General features: G+C 34.7%; 4 protein-coding genes across 9 annotated transcripts; 3 read left to right on the top strand and 1 right to left on the bottom strand.

The window, feature by feature from the left end:
* On the top strand, window positions 861-6558 carry LOC105166574 (glycine-rich RNA-binding protein RZ1B-like). 4 transcript variants are annotated; one of them, XM_011085971.2, is made up of 5 exons: window positions 1116-1251; window positions 2043-2995; window positions 3099-4055; window positions 5319-5806; window positions 6051-6558. In XM_011085971.2, the coding sequence occupies exons 3-5, from the start codon at window positions 4026-4028 to the stop codon at window positions 6295-6297; spliced, it is 765 nt and encodes a 254-aa protein (XP_011084273.1). In that variant the 5' UTR covers window positions 1116-1251; window positions 2043-2995; window positions 3099-4025; the 3' UTR covers window positions 6298-6558. The 4 variants fall into 4 exon arrangements, with proteins under 4 accessions (XP_011084272.1, XP_011084271.1, XP_011084273.1 ...); XM_011085970.2 differs by lacking the exons at window positions 2043-2995; window positions 3099-4055 and adding an exon at window positions 861-960 and having other exon boundaries at window positions 1107-1251; XM_011085969.2 differs by lacking the exons at window positions 2043-2995; window positions 3099-4055 and adding an exon at window positions 869-1006 and having other exon boundaries at window positions 1107-1251.
* On the top strand, window positions 9072-10853 carry LOC105166653 (protein NUCLEAR FUSION DEFECTIVE 4-like). The gene has a single exon (XM_011086093.2). The coding sequence runs from the start codon at window positions 9087-9089 to the stop codon at window positions 10851-10853; it is 1767 nt and encodes a 588-aa protein (XP_011084395.1). The 5' UTR covers window positions 9072-9086.
* LOC105166652 (protein NUCLEAR FUSION DEFECTIVE 4-like) lies at window positions 12738-14549 on the bottom strand. The gene has a single exon (XM_011086092.1). The coding sequence runs from the start codon at window positions 14547-14549 to the stop codon at window positions 12738-12740; it is 1812 nt and encodes a 603-aa protein (XP_011084394.1).
* On the top strand, window positions 18395-24046 carry LOC105166573 (serine/threonine protein phosphatase 2A 57 kDa regulatory subunit B' beta isoform). 3 transcript variants are annotated; one of them, XR_002287417.1, is made up of 4 exons: window positions 18395-18642; window positions 18820-20128; window positions 22766-23319; window positions 23763-24046. XR_002287417.1 is itself a non-coding variant. In XM_011085967.2 (3 exons), exons 2-3 carry the CDS (start codon window positions 19019-19021, stop codon window positions 23087-23089), a joined length of 1434 nt encoding a protein of 477 aa, XP_011084269.1. In that variant the 5' UTR covers window positions 18395-18642; window positions 18820-19018; the 3' UTR covers window positions 23090-23470. The 3 variants fall into 3 exon arrangements, 1 of the variants encoding a protein (XP_011084269.1); XR_002287418.1 differs by having other exon boundaries at window positions 23722-24046; XM_011085967.2 differs by lacking the exon at window positions 23763-24046 and having other exon boundaries at window positions 22766-23470.

The following is a 24782-nucleotide window of genomic DNA, read 5'->3' as shown; positions in this document are numbered from 1 at the left end:
TAAAAAGATAAAAAAATACAATTAGAGCAAAGTTGATAATTTCATAGTTTCATCCAATTATTACATAATTTCTTCAAATATCATAGGGGTGTTTGTAATTTTTCAAACAATTATGGGATATTCGTATTTATAACAAATATCAAGGGTTGTCGTTCTAATTTTATTCTTTTTCTTATTTGTATGTAATTTTTAATTTTATTACTTGTTAAAATTAATTTAAAAATCAATATATTTATTAACATTTTTTAATTATAAAAGTTAAAATATTATAAAATTAAAAATAATAACTATTAATTAGTTAGTATATGTTATCATAATTAAGTATAACATGAATATAAATTTTAAAATAAAAAAAAGTGTGCCCAAGTTGTTAATAGTACTAACGACTTGGGCACAATTTTCACAAAAAAATAAAAATAAAAAAAGTGGGGAGTCGTTAATAGCACTAACGCCTTATTTTTGCAACTTTATCCATTTTGGGTATAATTGCAAATTATTATTTTTTATAATATTATTATAAATAACTCAATTGTTAGTAGCACTAACGATTTCCCTTAATTTTACAACAGTATTTATCTTGTGGTAGAGTTGCAATTTTTAAATTGTTAATAATATTTTAATAAATAACTCGTTTGGTACATTTGTTGTGTGTGTATAAATATATTTTTTAAATAAATAAAGAGGTTAATACATAAATAATATATTATTTGTAATTAATAGTTAGAAAGAAAAAAAGTAATTTATGGAAAAAAGAATAATACATAAAATATTTATGAAAGTGCCATTTTCTCACATTTTCAGCATAGGAATTAAAGGGCAATATTGGAATATGAATATTTGGTGTTGTGGAATAAAAATCGTCACTTGCTGCCTTCTTTTTTAATGTAGTACAGACTACAGAAGATAAAAGAAAAGATTCTATTTCATTTTACCAAACCCTAGCGTAGATTCGCACTACTGGTAACCCTAAATTTCTTCTCTGGCGCGGGCGCGCACGGATTTTTCTGTATATTTCTGTTTGTTCAGATTAGTTGGTCATATATTTTTTCGTTTCTTTTCGAATTTACTTTGATCTTTTACGTATTTCTTTATTGTGTTGATTTTAGCGGCTTTTTCTGAGGGAGGAAGTTCCTAAAGATGGCGGACAAGGATCAAGATAACCGTATTTTTGTGGGAGGTTTATCGTATGACGTCACCGAGCGGCAGCTCGAAAATGCTTTCAGCCGTTTCGGCAAAATTGTCGAATGCCAGGTTTAAATTTGATCAATTGTGTAATATGAGACCGTCTTGATATATGTATATATATGTGTGTGTACATATATGCGTGTGCTATCTTTTTGCTGGAAATTTTTGTTATGTGAGGGGTTCTGTGTTTGAGTAATACTAGACTGTCTAGTTGGAGTTATACGCCTGTTCCTCGATTGGTTTTACTTGTTGACTGTTGTTGGATATTCACTGCTTCAGTGTGTGTCTCATAATTTTTCTTTTGATAAGATGAAAGGTCCATTTCGGTTTTCTGTTGGGTTGATTTTGATTCTGAAACTCGTTTATACAGTAATTTAACCTTTTAGTGCGCACAAAATCTTGTACGGGTAGCGAATGCTGATTTAAGAAGAATATTATGGGGAGATATCTTTGGGAGTTTTATCAAAGGAACATTTTTAGCTGTTATTGCATCATTTACATATCAGGTTATGTGGTTCACATGATTTTGTGACTGGGCTCTTTGTAGTTTAAGTTGTTCGAAGTTGATTAAGGAAGCTTTTATTTGATTCAGTTTAATGGATGCTGCCATTCTCATTTTGTGAGGCAGTTAAGAATATACATTTATTTTCACTATTATCTTTTTTCTCTCTTGTCACTACTAATGTCCAGTATTCTGTTCCATCTTTATGTTGCTATGACTTCTGAAATGCTTTAATGGGATTTGGAGGAACTTTTGACTTCATTGGGATTTCGGAGAATGCTGAAGCATGAATTATATTGTGTTTTTGACAAGGCTGAGGTAGCTTTCTTTAATCGTTTATGCACAATGGCTTCAGCCGTTTTACTCAGGACTGGATGAATTTGTTGCTGTCCATCGTGACTGCTACTTTGTTCCAATGAGGCTATTTTTGACATCTTCCGAGAAAAACAATAGGTTTGGCCGTCTAAAAGTGCACATTGGATTGCCTTTAAGAGTGGTAGCTGTGAACTGTATGCCCTTGCTGCCAATATTTTGTGATCTATTTCTGTGGGATCCTGCTAGGGATGCGCTCATGATGATTTAGTGGCCAGGTTCCTCATGTAGCCCAATTCTTGAATCGTCTTACACTTGTATAAACGCAGTGGATTTGACCACATTTGGTAATGTCTACAGATTTTGTGGATTAAAATTAAATCACCCTCTTTGAGTGCAGCACATTTGGTCATCTGCTGTTTGAGAAAAGAATGGGGTTTTTGAGCATGAACTTGATCATGCTTAGTGCCTGTCATGTGCTTCTTCATTCCTCAGTGTCCAAACTTTTAAGTTGATATTTCTCTTATTAACCTGCCTGAAGTCTTCGTAATCTGGCACAGCAGTGTCTGGGAACATCACTTAAAATAAGCTGCAAGAGTTACAGATGGTTACTGTTATGGTAGAAGCCACAAGAAGAAAGCTGCATCTGCTTTGCTATTAAGTTTTATAGGAAGTTGTGGTTATCCCATGAATGAGTTTCAAAAAGGTTCAAATACCAGATTTGGCCCAAGGTCTTCTGGAGAATGCTGTCGGTGCTTGGCGGGGAATATTTTATGCCTTTCATCAGACTTCAGAAAGTCTTTTATTGTTTTCTTCCTGTGATTGAGATTGATGCCTCCATTAGTATTTGTTTTGTAAGTCAGTCCATCTTCAATAGTCTTTTAGAACTCAGAGCTTAGTGTCCTGATTAACCGGGGGAATCTGATCATTGCATCTTCTATGTGAAAGTGAAATTCCAAAGAATTTGGTTTTTATTTGAAACAAAGATCAGCTGAGGTCAGTGAACATTCAGTTGGCGGAGGCAATTATAGTCTTAGAAATATCCTGTTTAGTTGTTGTCCGTATTTAGGCTAATGTAGTTCATAATTGGGTCTAGCAGGCCTTTGTAGCTGGTGAGAAAAATCAAGCTTCTGGAAATTCCCCTGCTTCATGCTGCAGAGTACCTTTGACTCTCAATGTTGACCGGGTGTTCTGTATTAAGCCTATTGTTTACTGTTGAACAGAGCGGTTGTATGATGTAAAAGAAAATGTTTTGTGTGAAAAGGTTGCTTGGTCGCCCACTTGCTCTGTTTTCGAGTTCTTGTTTTTCGCGGAGATGCAGAGCCAATATTCTAGAAAAGTCTGGACAAATTCCAGTGACTTTTAGGTTGATGTGATGGCAATATTTGTATGAAGAGAAATTCTTCATGAAAGTGAAGACCACAATTTGGAATGTCCTTCTTGCTGGATGTTATCACTAAATATCCATTTAGAGAGGATATATGTTTAAGAAGCTTTTTCCGCTAATCCAGCCTGTCTCTGATAATATTATTCTGTGCCCATGTTTCCGCGTATAATTGGAGTAAATTGTCAGAAAATGGTCTCATTCTGGTTGAGTTCTAGCACTTTATCTCTACTCACATTAAATACTGGATTTAGTAACAAAACCATAATTTCTGGCACAATTGTCTTCATGTGGATGTACCATTGGCGGATCCATGAATTTGTTGCTTTTGAATGTGGCAAGACCTTTGAAGGTGGAATTTGATATGAAAAGATTTACAACAATATTAAGCTCTTGCTGTGGCTGCAAGGTCAAGCTTTTAACAGTTGGTGGATACTTTCCTGTTATGTTATTGCTGGAAATGCAATGGTTTACAGCCATGAACGGAAGTATAATGAGTACAATACGGTTATTATAAGAGAGATCAAGTGGTCATCTAATAGATTATATTCTGATTGAGAACCCATCCTTGTTTGGTTGCATGATTTTTCTGTTATCGGTCTTTGTTCTGCGGAAGGCCTGAGTAAAAACTAATATCAGACGATGATTCTACAATTCCACAGAGCTACTCATGTAAGAGCTCCTTGCACTACAACCATGCTATTTAATATGAAGTCTATGTGAGCTCTGATAGTAGAAGTAAAGTGGTAAATAAAGAGTACTATATTAACCTCACGTCTTCGGTTGTCTTGCATGGTTTACTTTTCATGGTTGCATTTTGTTAGTTGTAAATGTTTTCTTTATAATTAGTTTAATTTCCATTAATTTGTTTGTGGTTAGTTTAGCTTATTTTATGTGTTATTTCTAATTGTTTTACTTAATTTCTTATTTAATTTTCTATTTGTGCTTGCTTATATTTTCATTTCTAGCAATGCTTCTGTATCTTTGTTTAATGTTTGCCTGGTATAAAAAGCAAATTTAAATGAATGATTTTCCATATTATGGATTATATAATACCTATGTATCATTTTATCCTAACATCAAATATATCCAAGAGAGACTTAGGATGGGGTTCTAAGTTAACAAACAATTCAGTTTCTTATTTACTTAAATTTTATACATGTGAAGAAACAAAGAGTTATTATATAAATCTTAAGTGAAGTATGATGAGCAATTGACAAATCTTTCAGTGTCGGTTTGAATGATCAGACTAGACAAGTGGGAATTACCAGTGTGAAACTGAGTAAACCTTACAAAGTGAATAGTTATAAGAATTCAGGTGATGAGGCTCAGGCAGTTTGAAATGACTGGAAGTTTGGAACGTCAAAACAAAACTTATGGCATGTTTATGGTTCTGTTGCTTATAGAATGATGAAAGAGTCAAGTAGAACATTCTATTTGCACATGAAAAGTTTTATTGCTGAACTTGATCATTAGATGTTAAGTACTATAACTGACACAACATTTCGTTTTGCCCCGCTTTTTGCTCATTCCTCTCGATAAGTTATGCACTATACCAATCTTTATTTGCATTATCCCTGAAAGTTCATGGTAATTTATTTTTATGCATATGTACTAAAGTAATTAATGTGACTGATGTACACCTAACATCCTAGAGAAGATGCTTATGAAGTTGATCATATTTTCTTCTCTCAACTTATTACATCTAACATGTAAGATTTCTCTACTAAGTTGATTATGTTGAAACTCCTCTGTAATAATTATTTCTTAAGTTACGATACCTGAGTTTTGTCTGTTAAACACCATATAGATACATAGTTGCTAGCTTTCAATATTCTGTAATGCCATTTTCTTGTTTGCATGTATTATACTCAACCTTTTGAATTGGCTGTTCTCCTTTTTGGTTAGGCCTTCTGAGATCTAGTCTTCTTGTAGGTTATGCTGGAAAGAGATACAGGCCGTCCTCGTGGATTTGGCTTTCTGACCTTTGCTGATCGACGGGCAATGGAGGATGCAATCAGGGATATGCATGGTAGAGAGTTTGGAGAGCGAGTCATCTCAGTTAACAAGGCCCAACCGAAAATGGGAGGTGATGATCCAGGACATGGCTATGGAGGTTATTCATCAGGTGGAAGAGGGGGCTACGGTGGAGATAGATCAGCACGGCAGGATGATTGCTTCAAATGCGGCCGACCAGGACACTGGGCCCGAGATTGTCCATCAGCAGGTGCTGGTCGAGGTGCTCGTCCATTCTCGCCTCCACGTGCTAGGTATGCCGGAACTGGTGGCCGTGGGGATCGCCATGCAGATTATCGTGACAGATATGTGGATGACAGATATGACAGAGGTCGTTATGGTGATAGAGATCGTTATGACATCAGAGATGATCGATATGGAAGCCGTGATCGATATGTGACTGACAGGTATCCTTATGTAAATCTTAATATTTTTCAGGGATGTTACAATGAGTCTTTATAGACCATTTTCCTTTTTGTGTGAGTAGCAGTAGTAAGATCATGAGTTGATTGGATCTAAGAGTTAATGGTCAGTTAATTACTGGTCGATTGGTGCTGTCATGAGTTCAGTTTAAGTTCTAACTATCGCACAAGCATTAATTGTCTAGTTGTAAGCTCGCTTACTAATTTTGTCTTAAATCCATCTAATCAGGTACCCCCCAGCTGGAGACCGCTTTCCCGCGGATAGGTATGGGGCACCTGATCGTTACCCTCAGAATGTATACGGCAAAGACAGGGCTTATGATAGAGATGCGGGACCCCGAGGTAGCAGTGACAGATATGGAGGTGCTGCAGGTATGGGGCCCCCTCGATATGAGGGAAGAAGCTACAGGGACAGGCCCGGTCCCTATGACCGCCCTAGGAGGGGAGGGCGACCCCCTTCCTTGGAACGCTACTGAAAGGTCTTGCGAAGTTTCTTCTGTTTAACAAGATCATTTAGACATTCTGACATGAATTCAGTTTTAAGCTACCTTGCTTTAGCATTGTACCCTTGTTATCAATTAGAATTGGCGGATGAAGTAGCCTGTTATTTGCTTTCATCATAAACTATCATGGTTTACAGTTATATTTATGTGTATGGTGGCAGTTTGTGTCTGGATGCGAATTACACTCCATTTCACTTGCCTGGACTGTTGGTATTGAGTAGATTGTAAACTTCACAGGTTTCGTGTAGTTTGGAATAGTTAAAATATCAGCCTTTTTTCTACGCATGTGCGGTGAACCAATTATCTTATTATAAGGATGAAGTAGGATTTAGGAAGACTTGAAGATGTAGTGAGTGATAGAGACATCAGACGATAATGGTCATTGTGTCGAGGAGTTTCAACAGGGAACAATAGAACTTGGCAGTGGAGCGATCCAAGTCAGCCTCCTGGCTTGATTACTAGGTTTGATTGGCTGTGTTTGGCGAGCTCAATGTCCCAATCTTACTGAAGTTAAGCTGGAAAGAGGTGGAGCTGTGCTTTGTTGTCATTGATCTGAAAATCCTTAAATGAGGTGGCCTATGGAGCTCATGAGTTGCTCCACATTTCATAGTTATCTTTGCAATTTTAGGAAAGTATAAGCTTTTGGTAAAGTTCTTCAAAGGAAATTCAATCACGATATGTGAAGGACTTACCAATTTCTTTTTTTAAAGGCTAAAATGCATAAAATTTTCTCTGTATTTTAAAAAGTCGGCTAAAAATTTTCTTGTGTTTTAGATATAGCTTAAAATTCTTCCTGTGTTTTGTAAAATTCAATAAAAAACACCAATTCTGTTAGTAATTAATAGAAGTTGCAATATACGTGTCCTTTGTGCCTGTAACTATTTTTGACTTTTTTCTTAGGTGTTTTTTTTTATTAAAATGCTTTTTTTTGTTTGTATTTTGTTTTGTATTTGTTTATAATTTAATTAAAATATTAAATTAAATTATATTTAAATGCAAATAATTTTATAATTGTTAATTGTTAAGTCTAAAATTATTTCTAATTAATTCAAATATATATTTAATTACAATAATTATCATTATATTTGTTCTTAATTAGCCAAAATATTTAACTATTATAATTATTTAAGATATTTTTAATTAATTAAAATATATTTTGATTAATACAATTAAAATTAATTAAAAAAATAAAAAAAATAAAGATTGAAGTCGCTCCCCTTTTTGCCGGAAACTTGTTCTAAGTTTCCGGCGCCGTCCAGACGAGTTTCCTACCGTCAGTGGTATCATTATAATCCTATCTTTAAGAGGAATATTTTCATACCTTCAATTTGAGTTTTCGTCAACCGGAGAGACTGAGCTCAAGCCACGACAACCGAACATGTCTGCCATCGATTTATTGCCGTCCGGTCGAATCTCGATGCATACCACCACCATCAGACTTGTCTCTTCAAGTCGATTCTATATATTTTATAATTTTAAATTATATATATAATATGAGTTAAATAATTTGTTGAATCTATACCTTTCATTTTTTTTTAAAATCTAACGGTTGTGATTAATTGATTAGATCTAATGATCAAATATATAATCAAAGAAGATTCAAAAATCATTAAAATAAGAAATAATATATATTAAGGGTATAAGGGTCATTTAAAAAAAATTAACACTGATAGTTAAATTAATGGAGAAAGGGCGGCTACACTTAACTTAAGAAATACAGGAAACTTTTAGTCTATTTTAAAACAGAAAAGAGTTTGTAACCGACTTTTTAGAACACATAAAATTTTATGCATTTTAGTCGTTTTTTTAATGCCAACATAATTTACAAGTTCCGCATTCCATATTGACTGGGAGAGAAGTCCTAGGCGTATTTATACTATTCCCCCTCAACAATCAGTCTTTAAGGAATGATGTGAATCCGTGATAATTAATTTATTATTATTATTATTACTACTATTATTATTTTTCCAATCAAATTGTAGAATTTGTATTTTCCTTGTTGGGATGTACATATATATATATATGTATATATTTATATTCTTTTTAATATTAAATTTAATGCTAAGCAACAACTGTTATTTATTATTTTTGCAAGCGAAATCAAAATATTAGTTACAGTTAATAATTATAGCAAATATTTTGCTATAGATGAAACCATAACAAATATTGATCGACTGTGGTCAAAATTTATGTTTTTGTATCAATTTTATTTGAACGTGTAGATACTATTTTTTTGGTAATGATGTGATAAAATATCATAGTAGATTTTTCTCAGTTTTTCCTTCCAATATATATATATAATTGCTTTCAAATTTCGTCATCATCATGGATTTGTCTGCCTAATTTTGCGATCCATTTCAAGGAAAGTTTATCTAATCAATCAAAAAATTTAAAGTCTAATCAAAATTGAACTAATTATATTATGACCATCAGTTCGTTAGAATCAAACTTGATTAAAAAGTTTTTCCGATTTGAATTTAGTTCTAACAAACCAGACACACACTCCCTCTCTCTCTATATAGTGTGTGTACACTATTATGTATTCTTGTCTTTCTGTGGTTGCACGCAAACATCGTAAAGACAACACAATCTACATATTGTAGTTGTGCAAACAAGCCATAGCACCAACACAACTTAAACATAGGCCTAACACTAGCAATATTGTGAAATATACCTAACTACTACAACTCATAAATAAGTAACCCTCGTATCTATTTAATTTGTACATACATATATAGCTTGGAGAAATTACCAACACGAAGATGGTTCTTGCCGGCAACCACGTCCGCCCTAGGTGGCCGAGCACTCTAGCACTCACCTTGCAAGTCCTAACGGGACGGTGGTTCATGGTGTTCGCCACCACCCTAATCATGTTAACATCGGGGGCCACCTATATGTTCGGCTTGTATTCTACTGAAATCAAGTCCAATCTAGGATATGACCAAACCACCCTCAATATCCTCAGCTTTTTCAAAGACCTAGGCTCCAATGTTGGCTTGCTCTCCAGCCTAATCAACGAGGTCACCTCGCCGTGGGTGGTACTATCTATTGGCGCTGCCCTCAACTTTTTCGGATACTTCATGATTTGGCTAGCCATCTCAAAGAAAATCTCGAGGCCCCATGTTTGGCACATGTGCTTGTACATCTTTATTGGCGCCAACTCACAATCATCCGCGAACACTGGCGCCCTGATCACTGCCGTAAAAAACTTCCCGGAGAGTCGGGGGGCCGTTTTAGGGCTATTAAAGGGGTTTGTTGCCTTGAGTGGCGCTATAATAGCCCAAATATACCATGCAATATATGGAAACGATTCTAAGTCTCTGATTCTCCTCATAGGCTGGCTTCCTACAGCAGTATCATTGGTGTTCTTGCGAACGATACGGACAATTGAGGCAGTTAGGGTTGCACATGAACTCAAGGTTTTCTACCGGTTCTTGTACGTATCACTGGGGCTGGCCGGATTTCTCATGGCGACTATCATATTGCAAAAAAGGGTTACTTTTACTCGGAGTGAGCTTGGGGCTAGTGCAGCCACAATTCTGTTCTTGCTATTTTTACCAGTAGCAATCGTTGTCAAAGAAGAAATTCATCTACGGAGGAGGAAAAGAGATGATCATAACTTGGGCAATTTCTCTCAGTTAAAGTTTGAGAATCCCCCACCAATCTCTGCATCAACTACTAATGATCAGGCCCGAAATCAAGAAATCTCTTGCTGGAGTGTTGAGAGCATTTTCGGGCCGCCCGGTAGAGGAGAAAACTACACGATTTTGCAAGCCCTTTTCAGCATAGACATGTTGGTTCTGTTCTTTGCAACAACTTGTGGGGTTGGGGGTACCCTAACCGCCATTGACAATTTAGGGCAGATTGGGACTTCATTAGGGTACCCTACAAACAGCATTAGCACATTTGTTTCTCTTGTAAGCATATGGAACTATCTGGGGAGGGTGGTTTCGGGCTTTCTATCAGAGCATTTCTTGGACAAGTACAAGTTCCCAAGGCCCGTTATGCTGACTCTAATCCTCGTGATGTCGTGTATCGGCCACTTGTTAATCGCCTTGGACGTTCCAAACGGGCTTTACGTGGCCTCCGTGATCATAGGGTTTTGCTTCGGTGCTCAGTGGCCATTGCTCTTCGCCATCATTTCCGAGCTTTTCGGGCTTAAGTACTACTCCACATTGTACAACTTCGGGTCTGCAGCAAGCCCGATTGGATCGTATTTGCTCAATGTGAGGGTGGCAGGGTACTTGTACGACAAGGAGGCTGAGGAGCAGTTGAGGGCCTTGGGCCGGGCTCGGAAGCCCGGGGAGGACTTGAATTGTGTAGGGGTGGAGTGCTTTAAGATGGCTTTCGTTATAATCACTTTTGTAACATTGTTTGGTGCATTTGTTTCACTTGTTTTAGTGGTTAGGACAAGGGAGTTCTATAAGAGTGACATATACAAGAAGTTTCGGCAGGAGAAGGTGGCGGAGGTGGATGTGGCGGCGACGGCGGCCGCCGAAGGTGGGAATGATAGTGTTCATGGTAAATAACTGGTGACATTTTTGTATAATGATCATGAAATAACATAAAGAAAAGAAATACAAAAAATATATATAAGAAAAAAGAAATACAAAAAATAAATGTAGGAAGAAGGGATTGTAATATTTATACCGGAAAATTGTATTTTTAATCTTATATGTTAGGATTTTTTTTAATTTAGTCTCATTTATTACGATTTTCTTATATTATATTGCATATCTTGAAATGCTTATTAGTTTAAAATGGACATTAATAAATTTAAATGAGCATGGAAATTGTGATTCACATAAAGATGATTGTTGATTGTCATCTTTCATTACCTACATATATATTTTTGGAAATTCTCCTTTTTTAGCTTCTCTTGATCTTTCATAAATGGGAAAGGTTTCTTATGATCAAAATATCTAGTTTATATTTATTTTTTAATTTTTATTTTCATAGCAGCTAACAAACAAAATTAATTCATTAATTTGAGGCAATTCTACCAAATGATTCAAGAAAATTTTCATCTTTGTGACTTATTTAGGTCTTTTTGGAAAATTTTCTTTGCCTAACTTTAATTTAGGCCTAGATAGATTTTTGGTCCTTTAATTTTGACACTTTAATATTTTTATTTTTTATCTTTCTAAGGTTGCAAAATAGTATTATAACTTTTTTATATTTTGAGATTTTGATCCTTTCAATGATGGATTTTGCAAAAATTATCGGAACAAATCATGTGCTCCACTCAATCTTGGCATTTTTATCCTTTATTTTTCTAAAAGTTGCAAAAGACTCCTTTAACTTTGTAACATTTTGTAATTTTGGTCCTTAAGGTGCTGAATTTCACAAAAAATTTCGAAATAAATCATGTGCTATGTTATTAATTTTTTTTAAAATTTCATTCATATTGGCAAAAATAATTAAAGCATTTGGAATGAAATCCGGCAAAGGAAGCTCCAAATTTAAATGAACCACGTAAAACACACATGATTTATTCTGACGTCTTTTGCAAAATTCGACATTAGAAAGACCAAGTTTACGAAATATCAAAAAGTTATTAGACTCTTTTGCAATTCTAGAAAAACAAAGAAAAATTATCAAAATGCCAAACTTACCGAACCAAAAATATATTTAAACCCTTTAATTTATTGACCTTGCTTTTAATAAATGGGAAAATTTTTTAGTTGCTTTTAATGAAAATAATTCTTAAAAGGTTACTTTTTGTTATATATAATCTTTTATGTTAGAGTTTTTGAAGGGCAAATATAATTCAAATAACATTTGATATTTCAAGAAATCTTAGTTGGAAACTATTAATATGAATAATACTCAAAATTTTGGTTTTTGAGAAACAATTCTTACACAAATTCCATAAAATGTAATTAATTAATGGTCCAACAACCCAATTAATTAATATTTACAGAATCGAAGAATTGGCATGTTTATTATTTAAGATAAGAAATGGAACTTGTGATTAGGTTCTTTATTTTTCTGGCCAACTTTCAAATTTCTGCCAGACTATCCTAAAATAACAAAATTCACAAGAATAATAGTCCGAATCGCAAATTCCATTTTTTAAATGACTAGAATGCATGCCAAATATCTATAATTACAGGACAAAAATTATAATAAAGTCTTATTTTTAGTATCAATATATGATTGGTTTGTATAAACTCTTAAAAGATGTATATACGAAAAAAAAAAAATTAATTCTTATCCAACCATGTTCACTTAATTAATAAAAACCATGAAACAAAAAAGATTGTAATGGACATATATGTAACTAAAAATAGGTAAACCACTATTATAAACAACCAGCAATCCCAAAAAATCTAACAAGAAAAAGCCTAGTCACCAAACAAATTAATAGCTGAATGAAAAGTTAAATCTCTACATCCTATACATAACTATGACTATGACGACTGTTTTTTATCAGAATCACAATCAATGGTTTTCATCATCATCATCTCCTTCTCGTTAGCTTCCATTTCATCCCTAAACCTCTTGTAGATATCGGTCTTGTAGTATTGCCTAGTCCTCACCACCAATATCAATGAAACAAGGGCTCCAAACAAGTTAACTCCGGCCAATATCAAGAACGATCTCCGGTAACAGTCCTTGCCGATGCACGTCAACTCACGCACCATGGATCGGGTCATGCCTCTGCGACTAAGCTGCTTCAACGCCTCTCTATCGTACAATTTCCCCACGATTCTCACGTTGAGTATGTAGGATCCAAGAGGGCTCGCCAATTGACCGCAGTTGAAGAGGGTGGAGTAGTACTTCAATCCGAAGAGTTCCGATATGATGATGAAGAGTAGGGTTAATTGGACACCGTATGAAAACCCTATTAGCAACGATGCAATGTAGACCGAACCAGGGAAAGGGATTGCGATGAGTAGGTCACCGATGCTAGGTAGTAAGAGGGCAAACGTCATCATAAGGGTTCTTGGGATTTTCCACTTTAGTAAAAGCTTCTCAGAGACGAATCCTGAGAAAACCCTACCGAAATAGTTCCATATGCTCACGAGAGACACGAATGTGCTAATCGTGCGTTGTGGATACCCTAAAGATTCGCCGATCTGGCCTAGGTTGTCCACGGCCGTCAGACTACAACCCAGCCCACAGAACGTCGCCACGAACAAGATTAGCATGTCGATGCTCAAAAGGGCTTGTAGTATAGAGTAATCTTCACCCCTCTTTGGTTTGTTGCATATATTCGTGCAGCAACATGCGTCTTTCTTTCCATGATCTTCGCCTTTTAGTCCACCGGTCACCTCCACAATCTCCGGCTCCGGTTTGGAACTTACCAATGGGGGCTCCTCTTCAACAACAACCACCCTAGAACGACCAGCCCTAGCAGCTTGCTCTTTCAACCTCAAAGTGGTGAATTCTTCCCGGAAAGCTATGAGACATGGCAAGAAAAGTAGGAAACAAACAGCAGTAGCACTTACAATGTGACCAACATGAGAGAAATCGACATACTTTTGTGCAATTGTCAATCCCATCAAGCACAAAGCCAAGCCCACAGAGATGATCAGATACTCATAGAAAACCTTAACCTCGTTGGGATGCCTAGAAATTTTCATGGTTTTGATGTTAAACACGAACAATATAGAAATGACTGCCGGAAGCCATCCGATGAGAAGGATCAAAGACTCCGCATCATTCCCGTAAATTGCCAAGTAAAGCTGCGTGAAAACCGCCCCACTCAGCCCTATAAAACCCTTCATCAACCCTATCAACATACCTCGACTCTCCGGGAAGTTCTTCACGCACGTAACGAGCGAGCCCGTGTTGGCGAAATTCTGAGAATTCGCGCCCATGCAGATGTATATACACATCTGCCAAACAGAGGGTTTCGATATTTTCTTGGTGACGGCGAGCCATATCATGAAGTAGCCAGCGAAGTTCATGGCAGAGCCAACCAGGAGGACGAACCATGTCGGGGTAACCTCGGCCATCAGCCCAGATAGAACTCCGACGTTTGCGCCTAAATCCTTGAACGAGCCGAGGAGATTGAGGGTCGACTGATCGTAGCCGAGGGTGGACTTTATCACCTTCGAGTAGACGCCGAACAGGTAGGTAGCCCCGGCGCCGGCCATGATCAGGAAGGAGGCGAACATCATGAACCACCGTCCCACGAGGACCTGCTTTATGAACCTGCATGGGGAGAAGCAGCCGCTGGGCGGCGGAGGTTGAGGCGGCGCCGATTGCTGATCCATGTATGTATGTAGTAGAGTTTTTCTTGTTGTGGTATGATGCGTGGTGGATTTGAGAAGAGATCTAATGTTTGAATTTGGATATTTATGGAGAAACTTTTATGGTTTGTGGGCTTAGGGATAGGAGCATGCGAATAGGAGTATTAGGTATGACTGTTTAAGTGGATAACGTGACTAAGATTTGATCAAAGAGTTTGCATATGTAAGGAAACATGATCCCCAACATTATAGTATTTCTAGTAAGTAGTCTACATTTTTAGTCTTTCACTTTATATGAATTTAAATTTTTTATAAATTATAAATTTTTTTTGACACATTTAATCACATATACTTCAATTTCTATGCAAAAAAGAAAAGAAAAAAGATAACAATCACATGCAGGACAAGTTATTTTGTCGTCTATTTTTTTTTTTAATAAAAGTTGGGCTGACACTAAATATGTCGAACTTGCAATAAATGACAAAAATATGGATAAAATTAAATATTTAATTTTACTCTAGAGGTTGGTAATTTTGCAAAAAAATTCACCAACCACAAAAGTTAAAGATAAATTCTACCAAATTAAATCTCAATGAATATCAAATGTTATTTAGTTTCACCACTTTTTTTGGACCACTAAGGAACTTAAAAGATCCTCTGTTCCTGTCAAGAAACATTATTATATCTACGGATCCAAATAATATTTTTCTGCTATTTATTTATTTATTTTAATATATTTTAAAATAGATATTTATTTCCTATTTTAGAAAATTGCCCCCTTTCAATCCAATTTTAAGTCGTAGGAAGCAAATAACATATATATATATATATGTGTGTGTGTGTAAATATGCACAAATTTATAAGTTTTGAAAATTTTAATTTAAAATTTTGTGTCAAGTCAAATTTTATTATAAATTTAAACTCTAATTTTATTCTGGTAATATTAAATGTTTGTTTGGTTAGGACGAAAAATGAGTATCAATAAAAGTGGCAGTAAACATGATGTATAAGAAACAGTTTGGTATTTGGTTTAGGAACATAATTGGAGTGAAAATAAAACTGAATGTATACAAAACCCCTTCCGAGTCCAATTATATTTCACTAAAAATTGGGTGGAAAAATAAAAGTATAAGATCAAAAAAATAAAAAAGTACATATTTTATTACCTATATATAGTTTTTCTCCAATTTTCTTTTCTTTCCACTGGTAATACTGGTACATTAATTTTGGAAAAAAAATAACCAAAGAGCCGAAAAAATGTACATCGTTGATCATTGATAGTAAATGTTATTTCATTTAATTGAATAGTTTAGAATAAATTAACAATACTAATTTTGATGAAGAGAATATCTTCTAGTTAGGGATAAGAATGTCTTCCTGAGTTTCAGAGAGGCGGTTGAGGATACATCTTATCCCAGTTGGAGACCAAACTTTTAAGATTTATAGGTTACTTTTAGTTGGAGGTGCCACGTGTTCCCGAGTAGGTTGCTAGTACTTATCTAATTTTGTAAGCTGTGCCTCTAGAAATCATACGTGAATGCCACCTAGACCCTCGTGGATGCCATGCAATATGGACATTGACTTTAATTGACGGATTGCAAGTTCCTTGACTTCCTTGTGCGTCTGTAAGGTCTTCTTCGATTTGGACCCTCTCGAATTTAGGTCGATTGGGCTTTTTTGGGTGAATTTATTTTCTAGGGGCGTCTCCAACAAGACTCCCTGAGGGCTCTACTGGAACTGGACTTTCTGAGGGCACCTTGGGCCCTTACCCGAGCTGGGCCTCCTGAGGTGCATCTTAGGCCTTGCACCTTTGGGCTCTTATTCACTTTTTCCCTTTTGGACCGCTTGGACTTCTTTAGGCTAGCCCATTTTTATGGGTATTAAGTAAAATTATAAAAATTAGCATTTTCTCAATCTATTTTTCTCATAGAAAATAAATATAAGTATTTGAGATTTATTCATTTTCCAATTACAATTTGAAGAAAAACTATGATATTTTCTCTCCCTTACCATTACACTCCACCTCCCCCTATTACTTCTCATTTTCTCTTATTTGGACTAAACGAACTTAAATCTTGAACAGTGAAATAAATTTATGCATGCGACATAAGTATGGTGAAGAGGTATCATAATTTTATCCGGACAATTGAAAAAAATATTTCTTTAAATTACATGCACAATTTTATGATAACTTGAAATTAATATATCGATTTGTCAATATTTAATATTAATGTATAATAAAAAAATAAATAACATAAATAAATAATATTAAAGTGAACATAAAAGTTTGCTTTCGTGATATTCATTTAATTACCACATTAAATATTAATATTTTAATACATTCTCGCACGTGCAAACCTACAATACAATATTTTTTATTTTTTATTTTTATATATTGGGAGTGTTTGTGAATTTTAGGGAAAAAAAAAAGAAGGTAATTGCATAACACCTTCTGTATTTTAAGAAAATAGCGTGAAATCCTCTCTGTTATGTTTATAAACAGAAAACCTTATGTGTTATTTAAAAGACAACAAAATATCCCCTTCCCATTAGAAATTAACGGTGAGTGCATTTCACACATTTAAAATAAGAGTGATTTTTTTTTTTTTTTTTAACAATTTTTGACATTATTTTACATTTACAAATATCTATTTTACTCCTTTGTTTGATATATAAAAGAAAATCACTTTTTTAGTTCAATATATTTTAATAAACTATATATTATTGATTGATTTTATTTATTATTTAGTTTTGATATATGTAACAAATTATTATGTATTTATAAAATATATTAACTAAATAAATCACAATGCAAAATTTAATATACTAAAGTTAATTTTTCATGTTTAAATGTTTATATGAATATAAATAAAAATCAATTATCATAAATATATTAATAACAAAATTAAAATATTATTTAATTTAAATATATTTTAATAAATTATATTATTTTATAAATAATATTTAGTTACAATTACCATTATAAAAATTATTTTATTGGAACGGCTTTTAAATTAATTTACAACGACTTTTTCTTGTAACGGAAATGCCTACCACAGCTAAACGAGACATTACAAAGTATTTATAGCGGCTTGTTAAAAAACCTTTACAACTTTGTGACGGCTGCTTGTAGCCTTTACAAACCTAGTGATACGAAGAAAAATTAAATTAGAACAACTTTTGTAACAGCTTGGTTGGATTTGCTTTAATTGTTATTGTAATGGCCTTTATAACACATTTGAGTATGGATTTGCCAGATATTTGGGACAATATTTTGTAATACTTTGTAACTGTTTTGAATTATATTGTATCTATTTTTACCACTGTATTTGTAACTGCATTTGGTACTTGATTTAGTTACAAAAATTATTAGTCTTTAATATATTTTAATATTTATTTTTTTAAATTTATTTAATATATATTTTTGGAAAATTAAGTAAATGAATTTATATAAAAAATACATAATATGACAAAAAAAATAAATTTTTAAAAAATTAAAATATTATTACAAAATTATATTTTTATAAAATACAAAAATAAATCATAATCTATGTAAACTATAAAGATAGTATTCTCTTAACGTATTGGGATAAAACGATCTTTAAGAAATTAATCGTATTTTAAAAGTATATTTTTTATCATCAAATACTATTCAATTTAGTTTTTATTTCTTCTTAATACTATCCACTTCTAATTTTTTATAAAAATTATTTTTTGAAAGAAAAAGTTTCAGAATAACTACCTTATCCAAAAACTGAATCGATTAGGGAGAGAATGGTTTAATAATCATATTACAGTATTTTATTTGAGAAATAAGATTGAATTAATTATTTATTTGGTTGTTTTGAAAATTTCGCGAACGATATTATCAACAAAATTTCTTGCATCAGAAATAAAAATAATTCGTGCAGAGGTATTGTTCTCCTTCCTTCCCACCCTTTTCGGATCTTTCTTTCCCCAAAACGAAACACGCAAATTTGTTTCCCCACTCTCTCTCTCTCTGAAGGAAAGAAAGAGAAACTGTGTTCCCTCTGCCTGCGTAGATTGGTAACATGTTTCATGGCTGAATTTCCAGATTTTCATATGGCGCTCTTGAATTCTCAGCATCCCATCTGAGGTATTGATCTTTTTGTTGGAACTGTTTATGAGAATACGTACTTCTGTTATGTTGTTATGTGGTGATGTGTGTGTGTATGTATGTGGATGTGCGAACATGTTTGAGAAGCTGTTATTAGATCATGATTCGGTGTGATTTTATAATTTCACATTCGTTCCGCTTTCTGTCGTTTTTCAGGTTGTATTATTTGTTACCAACTGCTTTGATTAGAATTTTGTGGGAAAGTGGAAGACGAGGAAGAAGGGGAAATATAGAGAAAAGGGAAAGATGGGTGTTAACTAGGAAAAAGGAGTACTGGGTTAGTGTTGCAGGAAGTGGGTTTCCTGATTCTATATTTTTTGAGGTTTATGATTTTGTCATTTGGGAAAAAGTAACAATGTTTAACAAAATAATGAAAAGAGGGCAGAAAAAGCCCTCCAAATCGGAAGCAACTGAGCCTCCTCCAGTGGCTACAGCAACAGCAGCCCCCAATGTGGCTGCGGCCCCGCAACCGCTTCTGAGTCTTGCAACCATCCAAAACCCTGGCGTAGTTGAGGTCTTGCCAATGTTGAGGGATGTTGCTGTACCAGACAGACATGTAGTATTCATCCGAAAAGTCCTAGTGTGTTGTTTCTTCTTTGATTTCTCTGATACAATGAAGTCGGCCCGAGAAAAGGAGATCAAGAGGCAAACCCTTGCAGAGCTTGTCGATATAGTGCAGTCTGGATCGTGTAAACTGAACGAGATAATGCAGGAGGATATGGTCAAAATGATATCCATGAATATTTTCCGATGCTTGCCACCTGCACCGCATGAAAATTCTGGCGCGGATGGTGGAGATCCTGAGGAGGATGATATGTTCATGGACCCCGCTTGGCCCCACTTGCAACTTGTGTATGAGTTACTTTTAAGATACGTGGTGTCACCAGATACAGATACCAAGCTTGCCAAAAGATTTATTGATCACTCGTTTGTCATAAAACTACTTGAATTGTTTGATTCTGAGGACATGAGAGAGAGGGAGTATTTGAAGACTATTGTTCATCGGATATATGGAAGATTCATGGTTCATCGACCGCTTATAAGGAATGAAATTAACAACATATTCTATCGGTTTATATTTGAGACAGAGAGGTACAATGGGATATGTGAGTTACTGGAGATCCTCGGAAGTATAATAAATGGGTTTGCATTGCCAATGAAAGAGGAGCACAAGTTGTTTCTTGTACGAGCACTTATTCCATTGCACAAGCCTAAATCTATTACTACATACCATCAACAGTTATCCTATTGTATAACACAATTCGTCGACAAAGATTACAGGTTGTCTGATACTGTCATTAGGGGGGTGCTGAAGTATTGGCCTCTGACAAACTGTGGGAAAGAGGTTCTCTTCCTTGGAGAACTAGAAGAAATTTTGGAGGTTACACAATCTGCAGAGTTCCAGCGCTGCATGGTTCCCCTTTTTAGACAAATTGGAAGAAGCCTCAATAGCCCACATTTTCAGGTTTGAGAGTGCCCACTATTTGGTAGCTTTCGTCATGTCATATGTATTTTAAGCACAAAGACCTATGCCAGGTTTTCTAATAGTAGTAACTTCTATCTTATATAGATATATATAATATGTGTGCCTGTGTGGGCGTGCTAAGTTTATTATGGATGATCTTATCTCTACCTGAATCTAGATTAGGTAATGGTTTTTATGGCCCTGTATTTGATCTTGTGATAAAATCGTTTGTTCTAGTTCCGGATAGAGAACAAGTATCTGTATCCATCTGTTTGTTTTTCACTCCCATTATTAGTTCTCAAGTTTTATAAGTCAGCAGAAGCTCATAATGGTATATACAATCATTGGCCTGGAAACTTTGGGTTTGTTCAATTTCAGGAGAGTGTGGACGCAAATGAAATACAAGTTTGGTTTTGTGTGCATGATTAGAAATAGGGATAATTACATTTGCACCCCTTGATCAATGGCCTGTTTACACAAACCACCCCTATCTTTTAGATAAATACACATACACCTACCAAAATATCATTATCACTTACACAAACCATCCCTTAACTTTTTGTAAAATTACACAGACATCCCCTAAAAATGTTAGCATTATTACGCAAACTACCTATTTTTTGGCTGTTAGGGGTAGTTTCTGTAATTATGCAAAAGACAGGAGTGGTTTTTGTGTAAATAGACCATAGGTCAGGGGGTGTAAATGTAATTACCCTTAGAAATATCTGTCTCTCTCATAGTATATGATAAGAATCTTGAACTTGAGTAGCATTCTTCTGTTTTTTCAAATATATCTTTTCTTATTAACTGTAATTCCAGGTATAGTGGAAAATTTTTTTGGTCGTTGAGTTGATTCTCTGCATTTGTTTTCCGTGAAGTCCAGATTGTTTTATTTGATTTTTGATAAGTTACTGCTCTTATTCAAAACAAAGCGTAGAATGTGCATGTCCACGTGTTGCAGTTAATGGAGATCTTATTGCAGGCAAGCTACCTCAGGTCATGCCATTTTTACTGACACCATATAAGAAAACTACTTGCCTGGCATATTTATTTTCTTCCCAAACAACACTTAATCAAATATGTAGCCAGCTTATTTCTTTTATTGAACTGACAACTAACCTGTGGGTATCATGGACATCAAACCTGTACTTTATGACGAACTTGCATATATTGTCGTACTTTTCAACCTCTTTCGAAGCTAGTGATGAGGGCATTGATTTTTGGGCAGAGGGAGTGTATTAAAAAGTATCCTTGGTTATTTTTGTATTCCACTGTGAAAAGGTATCTTGATTTCTGATGTAGGTAAGAAAATCAAGTTAATCAATAATATAAGTATACTTGAATACTTACAAAAATGTTTTTGATAATTTACTGGTAGGAAAAATACCCTTCCAGTCTAATGATCTGCAAGTTCTACACAATTTAAACCGATTTGTGAAAGACTATTGCACTTTTCTTCAGTAAATCTCCCACAGGAGAATACATCTTTGTCAGGTTGACGGCTATTATTGGTTTTCAAATTTTCTTTTTCTTTACTTATTTTTCCATTTCTTGCATTTTATGACTGCGAAAAGGGGTTCTTGAGGATGCTCCATTGGGCATCTGTGTTTCAATCAAGGGGTTAATGCTGAAACTAACAGAGGCTGAACAAGTTTACAACAGGACGTAGAGTCTTAGCTCGCAGAATGGTTTAGGTGACTGAGAATAGAAGTCTTGTGAAGCAGATAGTTCTTATAAAGTTCAGTCGGAGAGTATTATACAAGGGTGGGAGATTTTTGCAAAATAAATTAAGGTTATAATAAAAGTAGAATGAATCTTCTGTGATGCTTGATTGATGACGAGCTCATTCAATTAATTCCCTCTCCTCTATAGATTATTGATATTAATATAAGATGGAGGATTTTATTAAGTTAAAAATGTTGAGGTAGAAAAGAAGCTTATTCGAGGAACTGGAAATGGGCAGCAGTTGGAGTCTGCTGCGAAATGAGACAGAACAAGAGAATATGAAGTGGACGAAAGGCGAGAGTAAAAGTTTTTTTTAGCTGAATGTGGAGTGAGATGGACACTAATTTACGTTTATAACCTGTTTCATTTCTGCCTCCTGGAAATTTCATAAATCATGTGTGAGATATGATGGTTTGATGAATCACAACTGATGTCTGTAAAGTGTCAAATTCCATGCTGATTATTTATGGTGAATACTTGGTAGAATTAAATGAAGTATGCAGTAATACGTTCTTGCCCCTGTAATTTTCATAACAGTCATGGTGCTTTGCTTCTTTGCCTTACACTGTACAAAGCTGATACAGTGCTGTGGCAGATCTTACATAAATGTTTTACTTTCTATATTGGCAGTGCCAAATTTGTTTCAGATCGGTATATTGCCTTCTAAATCGCAGTGTCGACATATGCTGGAAAAGTAACTTATAGCATTAATTATTGAGGTTTTCCTGCCAGGTCCTTTATCTGTCATCTTTGATTGTTTGTCTCCAATGCTTTTTAAGATGGTTGATGCCCCTGCGAAGGATGTATTCAACATTTACTTTATTTTGACTGTGCAAGCTTACTTTTATACACCTACTTTGTTTATCATGATCAGTGGTTCATTTTCTAGATTTGCTTCTTTCTACATGATAGGTGGCAGAACGGGCTCTTTTCTGGTGGAACAACGAGCACATAGTGGCCTTGATTGCAGAGAATAGGCATGTTGTTTTACCCATCATATTCGATGCGCTAGAGAAGAACATACGAAGTCACTGGAACCAGGCAATCAATGGCTTGAGCGCGAATGTCCGACGAATGTTCCAGGAGATGGATGCTGAGCTATTTGACGAGTGTCAGAGACAGCACGCTGCAAAGGAGGCTATGGCAGGAAAACTGGAGGAGCAACGCGTCTCAACTTGGAAAAGACTTGAGGAAGTTGCTGCCCGTACCATGGGGAAAAACATGGTTCTTGTTTAGTGATCTTTAAGTTTTTCTTTTTTTTTTTTTCCTTTTTCTAAACGTATTTTCAGGAATAGTGATGTGACTTCTGCACTTGGCAAAGCTCTATGGATTAGATGCTCAGGATCAAATACTTGAAGAAGTTTTTGCTATCTTCCACTTTAGCAGCTTAACTAGTACTCCAAAAGGGCGTAGGAATGATTACAAAACAAGCCGAGAGCTGAAGGAAAAGAGCCTGAAGAAAGGAGGTACGAGTACTGTAGAAATCCGCTTTCCACGTCCTTTCTTTGTCGGTTATATTTTCCCACTTTTCTTTTCTTTTTTTTTTATCCTAATAATTTCATCAGAATTTGTAATCTTAGAATATTTATGGTTGAAAGTTTGAAAGTTTCCCAAGGATTTCCCTTCTCCATGAACTAATGAAGATGAAAAAAAAATCAAAATGATTTCTTTCATCGATCAACATCGTGCAGGAGCTTTGTAAATTTTCATTTGATCATAGAATCATATCACGTAATTATGGTTTTAAATAGCTTCATTGCTGAAGATGATATTCCTTGGCTATCATTTTCATAGACAATATATACCAATATGATGATGAATTTCATCAATTCTTTAAATGTTAAGCACACAACTGCAATTCTCTTCAGAAAAAGTGCTGGTGAAAATACCATCCCAATAACTCATGCAGATTTTTGAACCTGTCATCGAGAGCTTGTGCTGCGTGTATGCTTTTACTTCTGCGCGAGGTGCCCGACGCTCGTTCTTGCTTCATCATTTGTTGCTTTCTTGCCATTCTCTTACAGAACATGTATATTCTCAGTGCTGAACGGTTCTTTGTGCTTTGACATTATGATCTAAGGCCATCTCTTCTGAGAATTATACTTAAAGCTGTGAGTGGTAATTGTAATAAATCCAGTTGGGATTATGAGCCTGTTTGATCTGATGCGTATATAATGTCACAATGTTGGAAGACGATGTGATCATGCATGGTCAAGTAAGTTGTGAATCTTTTGATTGACATGGTGACGATATAAAGTGAAATGTAAATGAGAGAAAAGAAGTTTGTTTTTTCATTTATTTCCACATGAGAAGATAGATTCTTAAAAGCATTTGATTCTTTGGACGGTTTGGCCATTCTTCCTGACTTTACCAGACACACACACACACACACACATATATATATATATATATATATATATATAGAGAGAGAGAGAGAGAGAGAGAGAGAGCGGGTGGGGTGGTAGTGGTAGTGGTAGTATGTTATCCTATGGAAATAGTTGAGAATGCTGTACGCTTTGAAAGTGATGTGCTAACTAAAGTATCTTGCCAAGAGCCTTTCATATCCTATCTCCTTTTTCTCGAAATCACTACCTTTTTAGTGTGTATGCTTCAATAATAAATTAAATTATTGGATACTCCATTCAAATTGATTGATATAATTCTTTTAAATAAAAAAATCAAATTATATTTAAACACAACATTTTAAATTCAATAATAATTCAAAAGATGTTTAAGCCACCTAATAATTACAAATTAATTTTCTAAAAAAACATATGTAGAAAATAATTAAAAAAAATTCACTTTTACAATTATTCCTCTAATAAATAAAATAAAAGAGATGGTTAGTACCTCACATCAACAATTGATTGTATATATATATATATATATATATATATATATATTTGTATTCCACCCCCGAATACATACA

The sequence above is a fragment of the Sesamum indicum genome, linkage group LG7, assembly GCF_000512975.1.
Source record: "Sesamum indicum cultivar Zhongzhi No. 13 linkage group LG7, S_indicum_v1.0, whole genome shotgun sequence".
Lineage (NCBI taxonomy): Eukaryota > Viridiplantae > Streptophyta > Magnoliopsida > Lamiales > Pedaliaceae > Sesamum > Sesamum indicum.
Note: the sequence above shows the minus strand (reverse complement) of the source record. Positions and strands in the feature narration are given on the sequence as shown.